Here is a 19,311-nt window from a genome sequence, read left to right as displayed (position 1 = left end):
TTTTTTTTATTTTTGGAAGTCTTAATTTCTCCTTAATATCTAAAGGAGAGCATAGCTGGATACATTTTTTTCTAGGCTGGTAGTTCCTTTTACTTAATAGTTTCAATATTTGATTCCATTCCTCTCTGGCTTGTAAGGTTTGTGCTGAGTATTCTGAGGATAATCTAATGGGGTTTCCTTTGTAAGTTACCATTTTCTTCTCCCTGGCTGCCCTGTGAATTTTGTCTTTGTCATTGATTTTTGATAATTTTAATACAATGTGTCTTGGTGAAGGGCTTTTTGGGTTGAGATAATTGGGTGTTCTTGAATTCCAAGCTCCAGCTCCTTCCTTAGATTTGGGGTAGTCTCATCAAACTATTTGTCTGAAAATGCTTTCTAATCCCTGTTCCTTTTCCTCGCATTTGATAATGTCAATTATTCTTATGTTTCCTCTCCTGACGGTATCAGCTAGTTCTTAAATTTCTCTTTCATTATTTTTCATTCCTCTGTTTCTCTCTCTTCCTTCTGATTTATTTCTAAATTTCTGTCTTCAATATCACTGATCCTTTCCTCCATTTGGTCGATTCTATTTCTCAAGCTTGTTTCATTTTTCAATTCTTGCAGTGTGTTTTCATCTCCAGAAGTTCTATTTGTTTTTTGTTTGTTTGTTTGTTTTTGAGAGATTCAATCTCCTTGCTCTGCTCATCTAGTTGTTTTTTCAATTCCTGAAATTGTTGATATGACTGACTCATTTAAGAATTCACTGAGTTTTTTCAGAAGTACCATCCTGAATTCTCTGTCATTTAAGTCGCATATTTCTATGTTTGTAAGCTTATTTTCTGGAGATTTTTCTCTTTCTTTCTGAGATGCCTCGTCACTTTGGTTGTTCATGGTGTTTAATGGACTATGTCTCCGCCTGGGCATTAATGGAAACGTATTCTGCTTTTTTTCCAGAAAGATTTATTATATGAAGGTCTCTCTCTAGCTTCCTGTGAAGAAAGCGCTTTTCTTTTGGTTTCCAGTATGTGGTGTCTAAGCCTCTTGAATCTCTGCTTTATGTAAAGCCTTAAAAATGTCTTTTTATTTTCCGATAGATATTTAAACACACTCGCTACCCTCAGTTTCAGTTCTTGTCAATATTAGCAACAGTTTCAGTAGTTTGCACAGATTCTCCTGGGCTCTGCGGTATTCAGTCTCAGCGGGTATGGGGGTGGGGCCATCTGGGTTGGGAGTTGGAGACTGTGACTCAGCCTTGGATTTGCAACCACGGCTAGTAAAAATCAACTGTTATTTTTCTGCCATCCTGCTTCTTTGCCTTCTTGCCTGATGACAAGGCCACCAGCCAGGCTTGTGAAGCTCACAGCTTTCCCAGGCAGGTATGTTCAGGGATCTCGCTGCTCTTTCTCCACTCCCCCTTCTCCTACAGGGAGCTCTGGCAGCTGCGAGAAGCAGCTTCTTTGTTACTCCCAGTCCACCACCCAACACCTGTGGTTCTGACCTGTGGTAGCTCTCATGTGCAGATCCCATGCTCAGACTTGCTTGTGTGCAGTTTGGGTGTTTTTTGTTGCATTTTAGATGTTCCGTTATTGTTGTTTCAAAGGGAGAGATCTGGGGATGTCTCTCATTCCGCCACGTTTCTCTATTCATTAACTTTTAAAAGACTACCTTATTAACATGAAGGATAATGAGTAGCCAGCTTAAGAAAATGTCCTTTAAAAAATTAGATACTAGCATTATTAGCTCTCTGCACATCTTTTGAAAGTAACACAGAATGTAATAACCTAGGGAGTTTCAAATGTGTTGAAACCACATATTGTTTACAGACTACACTGGCCATTATTTCTTAAAACACAATTCACATTATTCGATCAATAAAAGCAGATACAGTTTGGTCTCTGTCCATGTGTGAGAGTGCCTCTGTGCATCTTTAAAGTGACTTCCTATTTCCTATTTCATCTTCAAAATTCATTTCTCTCAGAGTCCTAAACATTCAAGGCCATCAGTCTTTTAAAGAATATAGGAGGTCACTCAACCCATCTGAATAATGAAATTTAGAGCTAAATTTAGCTTTTCTCTTTTATTGGTCATCACTGATAAAACTTGATTGCTTAATATTTTTTCCTGGACATTCAGGTACTGAAGGCTGTCTTCCAAATTCAGTGATTAAATGTGTCTTAAAATACCAGGAAGATGACTTCTCAGTCTGGTGCTTTTCATCATAGAGATGTGGCAAAAACTGAGCTGTCCTTCAAAAAATGTGAACTTTCATTTATACATTTTTTATGTGAATGCCAGCTGAAAAAATTAAGCTACTTATGTTGCAGCTCATTCATATTTTACAGTTTATTTTATTTATCTATTCAATTAATGTGTATAGTTAATGGACCTAAATAAAAGTGGTCTTGGATGAAAGCAATCAGAATATTGTGTAGCATCTAAGAACAGCACTAGTTCTTTCTTCTGGTACTAGAAAAGACAATAAAAGAGATGAAGAAAAAGAGAAATTATTTCATCGCTTTCAGTATATAACAATGATGATAAATAAGATCATTTGGGGTATTAATAGACATGGCGCTAAACAGCAATGAAGTTCAGAGTAATTAAAATGCTCCTTCTTCAGTTTCCTTCAGCTGGTCTGATATCTTTAAGGGGAAGTCTCAGTTTGGTACTACTTTGACTTTAACACCTCTCTAAAATTTACTTATCACCAATTTTTTAAAACAAACTGAGGACTTCACATTTGGAAGATGATAATATTTAACTAGATTAAGTAACCCTTTTGTTATTGTTGTTCTATTAGTTTTTATATTGATCTTTAAGTAAATGAAGTCAGTTTTCCACTTACAGCAAGAAAATAAAGTTTCATTTTTATATAATTTTATTTACATAAAAGAAGCATTTTCTAAAAATGACACCCTATGGTTTAAAACTCAGGTGAAAAACTGTTTGCTTGGATCATGGCCTTTTGCAGGTTTGTTCATTTGTTTGTTTGTTTGTTTTGTTTTTGCTCTCACTCCTTGTGTATAAAAAAGTACAAGGAAAGCTGTACAATCCTGTAGCCAAGTGGCCTGCAACTGGAGAAGTGATAGAAATGCTGAGTAAGCATCCTTCAAGCTACCTCCGAACTGAAGGAAATATTCAGCGAGAACAATGCTGCTTGTCTCTGCCAAATGAATTAATTCATCCCCAGCACCATCTACTGAATTGGACTTTCCAAATGCCAAATCATGGCCCAGGAAGGGAAATTCATCTGACAGAGATATAGTATCACCTGAGATGAGAGAGAACTTGCTCCAGATCAAAAGTAATCATTTTGATATCCTCATGTCATCTTTGATTTGCCACAGCAACTGCATTTGAGTAAAGCCTAGTTAATTAAAAAGACCATAATCAAATTCACAGTACTGAAAATATGCCCAGCCTCACCTGCCCTCACTAACTCACAAATACACATGGACTTTTGCTCCACAAATGCTGAACTACTAATAGTTCCTGTAATAAACTATTCTAGTTTACACCTCTGGGTTGTGCATAGCTTTACCTCCACTAAAATTACCAATCTCTACTGTACTTACTTTGCAAATTACTATTCATCCTTCAACACTTACCTTAGATATCATTTTCCAACTTCTAATCATCTCTGGAGACAGCTGCTTTGGCTGATTCACAAGTCTGCCCCTCCTGGCTGTACAATCATGGGCAAGTTTTGTAGCTTTACTTTGGTTTAATTTCCTCCTCTCAAAAAATGGGACAATAACAGTGCTTATATCTTAGGACCATTATAAAGATTAAATTATAGAATCAATGCAATTCATTGAGCACAATATCTGGCCCACAGTAAGTACTCCATAAATGTTATAATTTCAAAGTGTTTATTTTATCATTGCACTGACCACACTGATTGCAATTAAATTATAATAACTTCGATTAACCTAAGAGCTTCTTAAGGGCACGGACTGAAATTTATTCAGTTTGTCTTTAGCCCCAACATAGTACCAGGAGAGCAATACATTTATGTTTAATTGAATTGCATCTACTTGAGGTCAGCTGATGCTTGTATAATAATAAAAAGCTAAGGTTTTTGAGCACTTACTTTGTACCAGGCATTGGTAGGAAGCTTTACATGTATTAATCCCTTCAATTCTACAATCCTTTAAGCTAGGTACTATTATCTCCATCTCAGAGATTAGAAAACTGAGGTGGAAAGAAGTTAATGCTTTTATCAAGATCACAAATAGAGCCAGGATTTGAAGCAAGGGAATTTGACTCCAGAGATTTTACTCTTAACAGCTACACTTTAATGATTTGCTGCTCACAAAATTCATATAATAGGTATATGTCTATGTGGTATGTGTAATAGATTGTTGTCAATTTATTTCAGATAATAAACTTTCAAATAAAGCTCACAATGATACCTATATTTGCATCAAAACTGCATTTATGTTCATCTGAATTCTTTCCATTTGTCAATTGTAGAGGCACCAGTCAAACTGACTTACAAGAAATTTAATGGCTTCCTATTGAAAAGTCCATATATCAAGTTAGTTGCAATTACGCCTGGACTCAGATTATCAAGCAGAGCTTAAGACTTTGTCTCTTGATCACCATCTCTTGGCTGTGATTTCCTGTGTGTTGTCTTTATTCTCAAGCAGAACCACTCTCTGTGGGAGTCCCGGACACTTCAGATTTATAACTTATCAATTTAGCAATCCCATGAGAGACAGAGTTTTTTCCCCAAAAGAGCCAGTCAAAGTCCCAGAACCAACTCTTTGGCTAGTGTCATTCACATCTGAACCAATCACCAAGGCAAAGAGGTAGCAATATGCAAAGATGTTGGGACTAGATCACATGAGCACATAAATTGAAAGAACGGTGCATCCCAGAAGGTAAACCCAAGAATCACCATCAGGAGGAAAAAGTAGAATTATTGCTGGGGAGGCCAAATAACAGACGAGAACAACACTGGTTTCCAATTAATTTTTATTTGTCCATAAAGCCTGCTTTTTGAAACTTTACATGGCAACAACTTTAGCAGTGAATATCAATGATAAGACTAAATTTAATTTTTAAATATCAATTCTTCTTCCACTCCCAAATAATAAGTTGATACATTGGTCTATATTTTTCACAAAATGGAACTTCTTGGTCTGAACTACAATTGTAGGAAGGGGCTCATTAGAAGATGACTGATGATTACCTCATTGTTTTATGCCAGCTGCTTTGCAGAGCATGACAAGTTTCAGAAATGAGTTGATATTAAGATGTGTGTTTATCATGGACTTAGATAATATTTATGATTTACCTTTCTGAATCAAGGGGAGACATTATTGATGAAAAGTTGCAAAATGAGATTCATAACTGAAAGGAAGTAATTTTGGTATATTTCATTTTGTAGAAAGGGCCCTTATGACCCAACGAAATTCTATAATACAAAGCAGTATGCCTTTACTCAGAATTTCATGTTAAATCATGTTGCACTGGTGATCGTTTTTTCTTTGATAAAAGTTGTCATCTCAGAAAGTGAAATGAAAAGGGTTTTTGAACTTGGTACTTAAGCTAAAGTCAACTTAAAAACTCAGAATATAAGAAAAAATTTTTCTTCAGGTCTGTCTTCTCCCCAAATGTTATCAATTCAAAAAGATTTTCACACTCTTACCCCATGGCTCATACTCGGGTAGAGATAGATTTCAGCCCTCTAGATGTAGGACAGATAATAATATTAAATCAACATTAACTAAATATTAAAAGCCTTTTCTTTAATTGCTATTTTTCCCTTTTTCTTTTGATGGCTAATTTCCAGTTCTCTCTGAATTTCTTTCTTATGTTATAGCAAGCCTCAGAAAATATTTCATCATGAGAGCAATTCTGTATGCTCTTCTTTTCTTGCCCAAATAGTACAAGACATTGAAATAAATCTTAATAGTTAAGTAAAATTGATTTAGTTTCTCTATACTATAACAATTAGTATTACTCCATTGCGAGCATATCTGGATTGTAATTAAGAAAACTCAACAATCCCACTGACCCTAAGTGCTCCAGGAAATGCCTAATTTACATACAACTAGGCCAGTTCCATATCTCTTGCATTTGGCATATTGTGAAGGATAATATGATTGTGCATACGAAGTAGAGAGACACATAACGAGAACAGAAAGCCACTCTTGGAATGATATATAGGCCCTCTGAATTTCTGAATTTCTGAATTTGAATGTAAAAAAGTTATTCTTCAATCATTGAGAATATTTATGTTAAATGGATAGAAATGGAAGTGATCTAACCTTGGTGCAGTCAAATATCTGGAGTAACTCATTCATTTAGTTAGTCCACAAATACTTATTGAGTACCTTTGGTATTACTTGGGATTGTGTTAGGTGGCAAGTTGGGAAAGAATGTGGGAGGCCTGGACACTTCAGATTTATGATTTATCAGCTTAGCAATCTCATGGGAGAGAGAGCTTCTTTTTCCCAAAAGAGCCAATCAAAGGCTCAGAACCAACTTATTGGCTAGTTTCATTCACATCCGAACTAACCACTGAGGCAAAGTGGTACGAATATGCGAAGAGGTTAAGACTAGGTCACATGACCACATGAATTGAGAGGATGCCCAAATGCAGTAGCTTGAATAATAGGAATTGATTTTTTTTTGGATACAAGAAATTCAGAGATATTGGCTGTTGACATTGATTCAATGACGTAAGTGCCAGCATTGCATCAATTTTCCTGAATTTTCCTTTATGATACCCACTGAAAGTGCGGCTGTCATGTATGTGTTTCAGACATTAATTGAAAGGATTGAGGATTAGGCCAGCAGTGACTTTGTGGAGCTGGAGCCTAGTGGTTAAGAGCCTCAGATAGGATACTCTCTGCTCCATGTGACCTTTCATCATGGTCAGTTTGGGGTTCCAAAAAGCAGCAAGCCCCAAGCACATGTTTGCCAATACCTAATTGCCCAAACGAATCACATGGCCAAACTTGGATACAAGAGTCGGGGAAACAGACTCCACCTGTTGATAGGAAAAATAGCCAACATGGCAATCTTGGGAGCAGAGTAAGACTTGGGTGAAAACCTGTTGATTGTTATTGTCCACTTCTCAAGGTGTTAACAGGCAAAGGCATATACCAAACAGATATCAGGTGGTTCCTACCAAATTATTTAAAAAGAACAATTATCAAATTATTTTACTGTTTTAAAACACGCATAATAAAATTAAATACAAGAATTCTGTATGATCAAGATTTACACATTTCATCCTCACATGAAAGTCAGTATGTTTTCTGAAGTTCATTTATTATAATAAACCTGAAGGCATCAAAGCCTCCCCAGAGACTACATGAGCATAATGACTTTAGAGCATGTTGTTCTCTTACAAACATCTGTGAGAAGGGTATATAAAGCACTGAGAGCCACAGGTTTTCACCCAAGCCTTACCCCGCTCCCAAGATTGCCAATTGTAATTCACTCAACCACCCATGACATCCTAATAAAATAAGAGGAACAATGTGTCTTGTTCAATTCCCCAGGATTTTGCTTCTAAGGCAATAGGTAAGTTCAAGGTTAGAGACACTTCTCTCCTACTTGCTATCAATTTTTATAGATCTGAAGCAGCCTAAGAGGTTTCACATACCCTGTTCTTTCTCCTTTGTCTAAAGTCTCCATCAGTGCCAAGAGCATCTCACTGGGAGTCTGAACTTTCCTTTAATCAAATCCATTTAGAAAATGACTCAGAATTTATTGAATAAAGTAGAGAAAAACTGATACCATTTCATTAGACTGACAAAGTCTTTTTCACTGCTGGCATCTGAGATGTGTTTTCCATTTAAATTTTATTTATATCAATCTCCTCTAGTGGGAGTGAGATTAAAATGAAAGACTTTCCAATCAGTATACAACTTTCTTATTACTACCAAGATTGAAAGCACTAGTTTTGCAAAAGAACATGATGCCAAGAATTTTCTGGGAATAATTTAATTTGGGATCAGGTGTAAAGAGAGATCAACCAAAACTAATGTTTTATTATATTGATAACTTTAATAATGATTACTTATGAAAAGAGGAAAGTTTACTTAACTGACATTATTTGATTATGGTAAATCTGTGGCAATTCTAGAAAAACTATGTTACAGAATCTAATAATAACTTCATAAAGTACTTTCTCAAATTAGGAAAATACTTGTATACAAATATACTCCTCTAAGTTGCCCGACTAAGTTCTAAAGTTGTGAGAACACAGAGATCTTAACACCAAAAGATATACATATATATGTGTGGCTTTAAAGTTAATTATAAATGTTATTTTTTTACATCTGAACTTCCCTTTGATTTAAAATGAAGAGGCCTTTTGGAGTTCTTCTCTATACCCACATTCAGGTTACCGCCCCCCTTCCCATTCTGTTGTCATGGATGTAAATGGATCAAATAGAAGTGACAACCACAGGGATACGGAATTCGAGTGAGATAAACATAAATGCCTTTTTTATTCTGAAATAGCAAGATTCTCCACACTGAGTTAGCTAAACCTAAGAGATACTTGTACAGTAGACACATGCCATTCATTAGGGACCACCAAGAATACCTATTTATACTCAGACATCAAATATGGTGTTGCTTGTTTGTTTGTTTGTTTGTTTTGGCTTGGAGCCTTCATTCTGCTTGACCTCCTTATTCTCTCTTCATTCTGTGACAGCTTGCTGGGTTGGATTTCTTTGAGGAAAAGTTATTCACAAGGAAATGGAAGTTTTATTGCTCTGTTAGGTCAACTCTATAGATAGTCGAGATGGAATATGAAGGCTGGCAGTCGGCTGGGTTCGCTAGCTGGCTAAGCAACATGCTTCTGTATCCCCAAAAGACAAGCAAATGCCATGCCTCACCAACATCATTAAGAATTCAATATTGGTGAAGTTGTGCAGAGAAGTGGGTACTTGTGGCAAATGGTGGTTAGAACAATTTTTCCGGAGGACAATTTGATGAGATATATATGACTCTTTAGAAATTCTACCCATTGGAATTTATCCTGGGGAAAATACGCTTGCAAAGATATATGTGTAAGGGTGTTCATATAGACATTCATTCTAATTACAAACCATCAATCACAAGAAAAAAAAGACAACTTAAATCTTCAATGGTAGAGAAGTGATTAAATAAATTAAGATACAGCTCTATTATGGGATATTATTCAGGTGTTAAAATAATGATGCATTTAATTTATTTATAGACAAAGTAGTTAGATTTTAAATAATAGTATAAGGTAGTGTGTATGGTATGATTTTACTTCTATCAAAAATTTTTATATTATAAATTGTGTTAGTATATGCACTTACTCAACCATTTAAAAATAAATATTAATCACCTACTATGTGCCAGCACTGTTCTAGCCACTTGAGAATAAAAAGTTTAAACTTTCATGAAGCTCATGAAGCTCATAATCAAGTGAGAGGAAAGACAAATACTCAGGTAAACTAAAATTGCATACAGGTAGTAGTAAGCAATATGAAGAAAATCAAAGCAGGGTATGAAAGTGTCAGGGTCACGGGTGTGGATTATTTTAGATAAGTTATCAAGAAAGGCCACTCTGAAGAGGCACAGCTGAATTGAGGCCAGGTTAATGTCAATTCTGAGAGAACACAGTTCTGAACAGAGGGTGCGCCAAATCAGAAAAAAGATCTACAGGTTTGCAGAAGAGTTAGAGGGCTAGAGAGACTGGAACAAAATGGAAGGTAGGATGGGGATGGTAGAAGAGGTGATTGGAAAGATGGAAGATGTCAAAAAACATGGATCTTTGAAGGATCTAATAAAGCATGTATAGTTTATTCTATGTGATGGAGACCATTAGAGATTTTTAAGGAGAGGAATGATATGAAATTATTTGCATTTTAAAAGATCGCTCTGGATGCATTGTCAAGAACAATCAGAGAGAGTCTGGGAAAAACATACCCAAATCCAACAGTTCACCTCTGCCTAACATGTTTGTGTACATTTTCCTTTTTTTTCACGTGTACATTTTTAATTTTAAAATTTACATTCAATCAAATGCTCTCATTTTAAGAGAACAGTTCAATGAATATTGACAAATGTATATACTCATCCTTTTTTATTAATCTATTGGGATGACATTGGTTAATAAAATTACATAGGTTTCAAGTACCCAATTCAATAATACACTATCTATATATTACATAATTAACAAAAAGAGATAATTATCTGTATGCTTTGAATTTTAGAAAAGAATATGTATTAGATTTAAAATTAGGGAAGAAAAACATAAAGGTATCTGTGGTTGACAAAAATAAAAACATCAAAATATTTACATCTCTGCAAAATTACAAATTACTATCTGCTATAAACGTCAGGGTCACTCAAATATTTTAAACATAGAATGTTAAATTTGAGAATACAGGGGATGTAAAGTAGGAGATTTTTTAATAAGCATAGTTCTTTGTCCTCCTTTTTAACCATATGTTAAAAATCATGTACCTATATAAATGCAAAAAAAAATATGCTGAATTTAATCTCAAAATAAAACCATCAATTTCGTGAAAGCAAGACCAACATCTAGTGTTTGACTTATAAGCAGATGTGAGAATAGAGTTATTATGTGCAGTAGTCCTCCCTTATCTATGAGGGGTATTTTCCAAGACTGCCAACGGATTCCTGAAATCACTAATAGTAACAAATCTTATATATACTATGTTTTTTTCCTATATGTACATACCTACGATAAAGTTTAACATATAATTTAAGCACAATACGTGGTTAACAAAAATAACGAATAATAAAATATGACAATCATAGAAATATACAGTTGACTCTTGAACAACATAAGTTTAAACTGCACAGGTTCACTTATTTGCTTTTTTCAACAAATACTGTAAATCTATTTTCTCTTCCTTATAATTTTCTTAATAATATTTTTTCTCTAGCTTACTTTAAGAATACTTAAAGTAAGTATTTTGTATCTTATAGTATTATAAGATTTTTACTATAAGATACAAAATGTTAATTGACTATTTATGTTATTAGTAAGGCTTCTATTCAACAGTAGACTCTTAGTAGTTAAGTTTTGGGGGAGTCAAGTTACATGTAGATTTTTAACTGAATTGGCACCCCTCACCCCCGTGTTATTAAAAAGTCAATCGTAATCAATATTAGTTATGCAAATGTGGTTTCCTTCTCTCTCTCTCTCTCACTCTCTCTCTCTCTCTCTCTCTCTCTCTCTCTCTCTCTCTCTCTCTCTCTCTCTCTCTTCCCTTCTGATAAACAATCTGATAACCAGACAGCTACTAAGTAACAGGCAGGGAGTATATACAGCAAGGATATGCTGATTAAAGGGATGATTCATGTTCTGGGTAGGACAGAGCAGGACAGAGTGAGATTTCATCATACTACTCAGAAAGGCCCACAATTTCAAACTTATGAGTTTTTCATTTCTGGAATTTTTTATTTAATATTTTTGGACTGCAGTTGACTGTGCAATTGAAATTGCAGAAAGCGAAACCACTGATAAGGGGTTACAACTGTATTCAAAGCGGAGAATAAGCCAGGGTTCCAGCCATGGTATCCAGGATAAAATGAGGAATATTATTATTGGCAGGAATTAGGAGTGCTTCCCTGAGTTGGCAAAAAGTCTCTGAAAATTATCTCTCCCAGAGCTGATAGCTTTTCTCAAAGAAGTAGAAACTATACCTCTGCCTTCTGATAAGACAGCTAGGAAGAGCCCATGACAAGTAGAAAATTTATCTTATATTTTGTGTAGTATCTTCAAATTCATGTGAAGTTAGCCTTTTACCTTAATATATATACTTATTTGCTCTAATATGAAAATAATTGTGCTGATAACTTAGTTGTTAAATTACTTCATCAATGAGGACTTCTCTTACCATTATCACCCTGATGATCTAAATTATATCTACTTTTTAATTTCCCTTATAATACATTTTATCTTTTTGTGTATTACAATTTGTCAGTATATATTATTGCATTACTATATTTAGTGTGAACCTTCCATAAGAGATTGTATGCCACTTTAGAGTGGGAACTGTGTCTATATTGAAATGAGCATCGGAACAGCTGTTCCAACAACCTGTGCAAAAAGGGAGACTAGAGAGTTGACCTCATTCTCTCATGGAGTTCCAGCCATTGCTTTAAATTGCATGATGAGTTGCACAAAAATGAGCCTGGAAATTAGTCTTGATTGATGTACTCATAACTTACTTCTGGGAAAATGAATGAAATGGTATGTTCAACCATTTAATAAATGCTCAAACTCTTATAAGTCATAGAAGTGAGCTGAGACTTTGGCATAATATGGAAGGACAATGGTTTACTTTCTAACTTTGTGAAGAATTGCCTTTTTTGTTTTAGAGTGATTTTATTCTTTAGAGTAGCACAAACGACTATGTTGCTGGTGATGATAATAGCTAAGATTTATTGCACATTTACTAATGCCAGATACTCTGCTCAGTTCTTCAGATGCTTATTTTTTCTGTAATCCTCACAATCCTTTGATGCAGGCACTATTTTTTTCTTCTCATTTCTTTTTTAAGTCATTTATTTATTTATAAATTGCAAACCTGTCTTGAGCTACTCTATGCCATTCAAAGATGAATGCAGAATGACCTCTGCCCTCAGGGAGCTCACTGCCTAGTGAGTATGCAGACATATTAGCTAATAATTAGAGTCCAAAGTTTTTAAGGTTACAGTGAATATGGTTACTGGCTATAACGTTTCTTTAGTTGCAGCTCTGCCGTTCTTCACAGTTGTAGGGTAGGCATCCAAAATGAAGACCTATTCCTTCTCTGTTTGAATGCTGAAATGCTTAACTGGCATTTCAGTTGCTGGATTCTTTCTCCTTCCATCTGGCACTTCACTGCTGAACTGATCTTTCCTGTAATCATATCTTCCCTTTGCTCATCAAATATAGAATCTATATAGAATCTTTAGTGCCTTACCATTCCTTTAAGAAAATACAATTTTTTTTTTTTTAAAAGCCCAGGTTCCTTGATTTCAAAAACTTCCACATCTTATTAAGGTTTTCTCTTCCTACTCACCACTGTGAGCCTGCTCCTCTGGCACAATAACAATCTACTGGTAAAGAAACACTTTGCTCATTTATATCTCCTTATCATAATTTACTCCCAAATGCCAATAGCACACTTATTGAGAAACCCTGAGCTTAATTGTAAGCTCTGAGGGCAGGCGCTATGTCATGTTCATTATTTTACCCTCTCAGTAAATCAGGTATTGAAAGTGTTGAATTGAGACTCGAACAATATCTATTGAAATTATAGAAAAGGACTACAGTTCTTAAACAATACAAAGTATATGTGCCGTATTTATTAAACCCATTGCTTATTAGTACCTTGTTCTATTCCCATGGTAAAATACCTCAAAGTGAACAACAAAAAAAATAACAACAACAACAAAAAAGGATTTCTGGCCTACTTAAGATTTATCCCTGAAAGATGGATTGATTCTCCTTTTACAGTCTCTCTTCTCTACCACAAAATGATCTGGTATAAGGACAAAATCAAGACTCATGATTAAAGTGGCTTTTGTGATTTTAAGACTCTCCCAAGGGAAGATGAACACTCTTGAAAAAGTTGAAGATCAGATATTTTTCTGAACATGGCACATTCATCAAGCGAATCCCAGAATCCCAGGGTTAAAACGGACCTTTAAGACCCTCTTTTGTAATCACCACAGATAAAAGAGAACTGGTTTTGCAGCTGTTACTTAATTAATTCAGTTCTTCTAGAAAAGTCTTTATAGCACTATGCATCTACCTCACAAGTTTCTCATGGCTTCAAAAATTATTAGTGAGAATTTCTATTAAAATGCTATAACTAATGAAATCAAGCCATATATAGCTCAGACTAGGAAGAACTAAGTATAAGATAAACCGACCTTTTTCCAAATTATTTAAGTTAACTTAATTTTACAAGAACCAAATGTATTTGTTTTCCTCAAATGTTTGTGTTGACATGAAAGTTATTGTCAATAATAATACAGTATAGAGAATTCATTCATTCACTCAGTGGTCAATAAATGCTTCGTTAGAGTTCTACAAATCCTGAACAGAAAACTAGAATGAGTTAGCATTATAATGATAAAAAAATGTGATTTTGTGATTAAGCAGACCTGGATTCTAGTGTTAATTCCTGCACTTGCTACATGTGTAAGCTTGGGGAAGTTATTTAACCTCTCTGGGTTTCAGTTTTTTCTTCTATAAAATGGGTTCAAAGTGATAGATAGTAAGATGACCGTGCAATGCACAAATTAGAAAGAAAATCAGTCTAATAGCATCTTTAGAAGAGCAAAACTGGAAGAAAGAACTAGAGTCTAATAAGCCAGAGGGTAGTGCCAAATCATCAAACTTTATTTAGGAAAAGCAAGTGTAATATGAATTTCTAGAATTTATAGACATGGCTGGGGACATTTTTATTTTTTGAAAGCCATTTCTATTCTCTATGAGCCACTGGATCTTTACAACCATGAATTAAAGGTGATATGTGGATTTTAAGATGTATTCTTTTTCCTATTATCTACATCTTCATTTAGCAGACACTGATGCTTAGGGAAAAGAGAAATTGTTTTGTTAGCTTGCAACAAAGTAGGTCAATTCCAAGCAGCCTAACAACAACAACAACAAAAAAGGACAGGGTCTTTTACAAGTGGGCAAAGATACTAGAGACTGACCTCCTCAACAGTTCATTATTCCTGCGCTTCTGTGAGAAAAGAGTGACAAAATGGTAAATCGAAGGCTGTTGAGAAAGATAGTTTCCCCTCAGAGCTGAGATCAGAGGGTTTCCATTCTCAATGATATAGACTCGGGACAAGTAATATCAAAATATTAGATGGGCTTTAAGGGGACAAGCATGGCAAATGTGACAGGCCTATTTCTGACTGAGTGCTGGCCAAAAGAGAGGTTCAGATTGTAGGCTCTCAAAAAACATTGCCAACACTGACTTTTGTCTTACCTTACTGGAAGCTTTGCAATTTATTTTTGTTCCCTTTTAACACTACATATGTTTTCCTTGTTGCCAAAATATATGCTTCCCTTACTTAACATTGTCACCCATTAGTTCACATAAGTACTCTTTACCCATGACTAGAATTTTCTCTACTCCATGTTCTGGCACAGAGCTCTACTATGAAAAAGGAAAACATTCATATAATCATTTTGTAGCCTGTGGAGGATTTGTGTTTCCTGTTATTACTCGGTGTTTTACCAAAATATCACATTGTCTTGCATATGGATAAACTATACAGAAAATTTTACTTCCTATACTTGCTTGCCATATCTAATGGAGGTGCATTTTTATGGTTTAGTCTGGTCCATGTATAGGGCATAAATCAAATATAGACAAATTTACCCTGAAAACATCTTTAAATTGAGCTTATAATGATTTTTACTCAAAGATTGAGGAACTCTTGATTCTAAAGAAGAGAAAGACTAAACTAAGAAAAGTGTAGAAAGAGGAAAACCTGAATGCGAATATCTGGATAGTCAAACTATTCTTCTTTTAAGTTAATAATCTAATCCCTCTGGCAAATGCACGATGGAGAGAGAATTTTAATGTGCCCCTGCTTCATTGCACAGTTTACTCCATTTCATTTTCAAATTAACAAATGTCGTTTATTGTTGTTGTTGTTGTTGTTTGTGAGAATTAAGCAGTGTGATGGAGACTTATCTTTGGGGTGTGAGGAGTTGAGAGATGATCATGGAAAGAACTAGACTTTCAGTCCAGTGCAAAAATAGCCAATCAGAAAGTAGCACAATAAAAATACTGGTGAACATTTTGAAGACCTTGACTAGAAAAGCCAAGGAGGGTTTGTGAAAAACTAATACCTAAAGGAGCTTCAGAAGTGACTGATGCTTAGACAGAAATAATTTTTCACTCAAGGGATGGAGCTTCTTAATTTGTAGAGTGAATCTAGTCACTAGCTTTATAAAATCTTATTATCGAAAAAAAAGTGTTCTATAAATGTATCTACTAAATTCATTGCCAGCTGCCTATTGTGATCAACCTTGATATCACCTTGAAAAGTAGAGCTGTTTTCTCAGGGGCTCAAATTTTGAAAGTTCCACCCACATCATATTAAACATATTAAAAGGAAATCACAGCATGTATCAAATATATTTGTGACTGTAAACAAATATTTTCATTTATTATTACTCTTGGTTTTTGGTGTGTGTGTGTGTGTGTGTGTGTGTGTGTGTGTGTGTGTGCGCGCGCGCGCGCGCGCAGGTTTCTTTTGTACTTCCAGTCAATTTATTTTTTAAATTGTCAAGGGCCCTAGGCTGGGGAATAAACCCTAATGCTGGGTGGATAAACTAGCCTTTCTGAAAAGAATAGCTCAGTTATTCTGAGGAGCATTTAGCACTTTGTCCCCTTCATCAAAAAGAAATAATACACAATTTTGATTTACATAAACTAACATACAAGTTCCTCCAACAAGTAAGTCTTCCTGGTCCACAGGTTTTCATCAGACGGGGAGATTTTTGACCAAATATAGCTTGATAAAACCAGACAGCATAATTATATTTGCATTGTAAGACTTATAACTTAAAATCTTATTCTTCTTAATAGAATATTCTTAGTCACGAGGTTAAAGAGAACCTAGTTGCTTCAAAGAGCATTAACATCTGCAGAAGGACAGAGCACCAGTGCCCAAGCTGTTTGGACAAATTGCAAACACACTTGTTTCCTGTTTTTGCATAGCCTCCATAGTGATTGGGAAATGGTGGTGTGAGATGGAGCCTTGTCTAGAGGGAGAAGAATGTAAGACACTCCCCGATAATTCCGGATGGATGTGCGCTACAGGCAATAAAATTAAGACCACAAGAGTAAGTTCATTTATTTCGAATGTCTTGTGCATGTTACAAACTGTATTATTTGCTTTTGTGTTATACAGACAACACCCAAAGAAACTTTGAACAGGAGAGAAGAAAACCTTTTCCCCAAAAGAAATCATTCTTAACCACTCAGATCAGTGTCCATCCATCAACAAGAAGTTAGAGATTGAATTTAGCTTTTCCATAATGAGCAGTTTAGTGTTTCTGTTACTGAGTGATAAATAAAGCTGGGTTACAATAGCCAAAGGGAAGAGGAGCAGTGAGGCAATTATTTGGATAATTCATCCAACATCTATGGTTCTCAGAATAGATAATAAATTTACGGTCTTGCCTAATTTGTCCAGATGTTTTGTTGAAAAGTTCTGAATTTAAGTACAGCCATTTTCTAAAGGTTCTTTAAAAAGAATTCTTTGATGAACTTACAGGGAAGTGATTTTTGTAATGTGAATAATCCTTCCTCAATTTCTTTGGTTAAATAAGGAGTTGTCCTCAAATTATATAACAACCTACATGGTGAGGCTACCCAATCCATCAGAATTGGTGTCCTGATGCTGGAGGAGGATGGAGAGGCCTAGCTAGGCCAGCCATTGCCTCTGTAGACAATGGACCATAAAAAAGTCTGGGAGTCCTAAAGGGAGTGGTGGGGAGGGTTAAGTGCTCAAGACACTTAAGACATTAACTATTTATTTACTAGTACAAAGGTATGTTACTATTTTAATGACCAGTATGGTCATATATGTGCACATCACCTGAATATCAGCCCTGTGTATATATTTTAATGTGTTGGATATTTTTTAAAGCAAACTCTACCAATTTCAAATCCCAGTATGTTAAACTTGTAGTCTTCCAAAAGGTGACTCAAATGGAAAAGGGCATCTCTGATTCCAACCCCTGTATTAGAGTCTTAACTTGATCTTTCTTCTCAGCTTTATCTTTTCAAAAAAATAAAATTGGTTCTTGCCGTTTCGTGATGCAGAAAACAAAAGTAATGCTACATAATACCATATAAACACTTTTATTTTCATATATAAAATAGGCGGAGTTGCTTTGTGTGTTAAATTTGGTTGCTTGTACTGATCACATTAGCTGGTAAATGGCCATACCTCCCTGGGTTGCAGCCAGGAGAGATTTCTGAATGATCCTAGCTTATTAACCTGCATTTTCGAACACGCTGAGAAGCTCAGCCTGAATTATTCTATTTCATCTCAATGAAACACCTACAGAAGAAACACCTACAGAAATAAGCCTGGTTAGTGTAAAACTGTAGAAACCATTTTAATTATCAGGAGGAGTGTAGGTTTTAGGTTTCCATTTGGTTATATTTTTCCTGAAATTTATTTTACCCTCACAAGTTAGTTTTAAGCTACTCTGAATTATGGCCAGTGTAATTCCAGAATTATGATTCAAACACCATTATATTAAATGCATTGTTGATATATTTTTCTACCAAATTTCCATTCCCTGTTCTAAATGATAACTGATCGCCAATTATTGAAGTTAAGCCGTGCTCTCATGGTGCCTCCGGACTTGAAACTTAGTAAAAAGGAAAAACGCAAGTCAAATTATTTAAAGATTTAAATATGTGAATTTCCAAGAGTAACAACTAGGAGACTCTTTGGAAGCTAGACTGTAAACAAACAAAACATAAAAATTATTAATACTACTTCCTTGTGACCTATGTAACTTTCTTTTATTCAGCCAGCCTCTGTAGAGTATATTTCAGAAGCATCAGGCATGTTGTATATACAACCTAGACATTTTCTGGCACCACAGAAGTACAGTGCAAAATCTGATCATGGTAATAGAAGCTGGAGCACACTATGTTTGCTACTACCCTAAGCAGGCTGAATTCAACCCAGTCAAGTGTACAAGAGAAATAAATTGTAACTGCAGTGAGTTTGAAAGCAGAGGATGTATGCATCCATTTCAAGAGAGGAAATGAGAAACTGCTCTACAGCCATGTGAACAGCACATCAGTCAACTGAGAATTCTCAAATCTGTCTTTAGAGAAGGAAAAGAAGACACTACAAAAGATGTACTTTCCAAACTTTGAGAAGACTCAGATACTACTGCTCACACATTTTCTCTCCTTTCCTAACCAAGAAATTCACAATGAAATAAGACTTTAAACACAAAAGCACCAATTAAGTCCAAACGATACACACAGGAACTTTCCATTCTGTATAAATGGCATGCCAACAACAGTCTTTAGATCATATGCTCTGAAAATACACTTTATATTAATTTTTCTAGTATGCTTTATCTCTTTTTCCCCATTAGAGAATGAATATGCTTACACACCTCAAATATTAACTCTAGCAATTTAACTTTTAAAAGTTTTAATTCACAGATATACTTTAATTTGAATCGCATGTTTTCACTTTTCTATTCTTAACTAAGAGGTCATCTTTAGAATAAAAAAAATTCAAGTTCTTATCAAAATGAAAAGAATTTTTTTCCAATCATCTTTTTTGTTCTGT

At 35.1% G+C, this 19,311-nt stretch overlaps 1 protein-coding gene across 1 annotated transcript in view; it reads left to right on the top strand.

Moving 5' to 3' along the window:
- Positions 1-19,311, top strand: part of FAM19A1 (family with sequence similarity 19 member A1, C-C motif chemokine like) — a 511,760-nt gene that overhangs the window by 489,053 nt on the left and 3,396 nt on the right. Inside the window, exon 4 of the mRNA XM_006917485.1 lies at positions 16,698-16,822. Coding sequence (XP_006917547.1) covers positions 16,698-16,822 — 125 coding nt within the window. The remainder of the gene's footprint in view (positions 1-16,697; positions 16,823-19,311) is intronic.

This window comes from Pteropus alecto, unplaced genomic scaffold, assembly GCF_000325575.1.
Source record: "Pteropus alecto unplaced genomic scaffold, ASM32557v1 scaffold75, whole genome shotgun sequence".
Taxonomy (NCBI): Eukaryota; Metazoa; Chordata; class Mammalia; order Chiroptera; family Pteropodidae; genus Pteropus; species Pteropus alecto.
The sequence above is the reverse complement of the archived record's forward strand: the minus strand, read 5'-3'. Positions and strand labels throughout refer to the sequence as shown.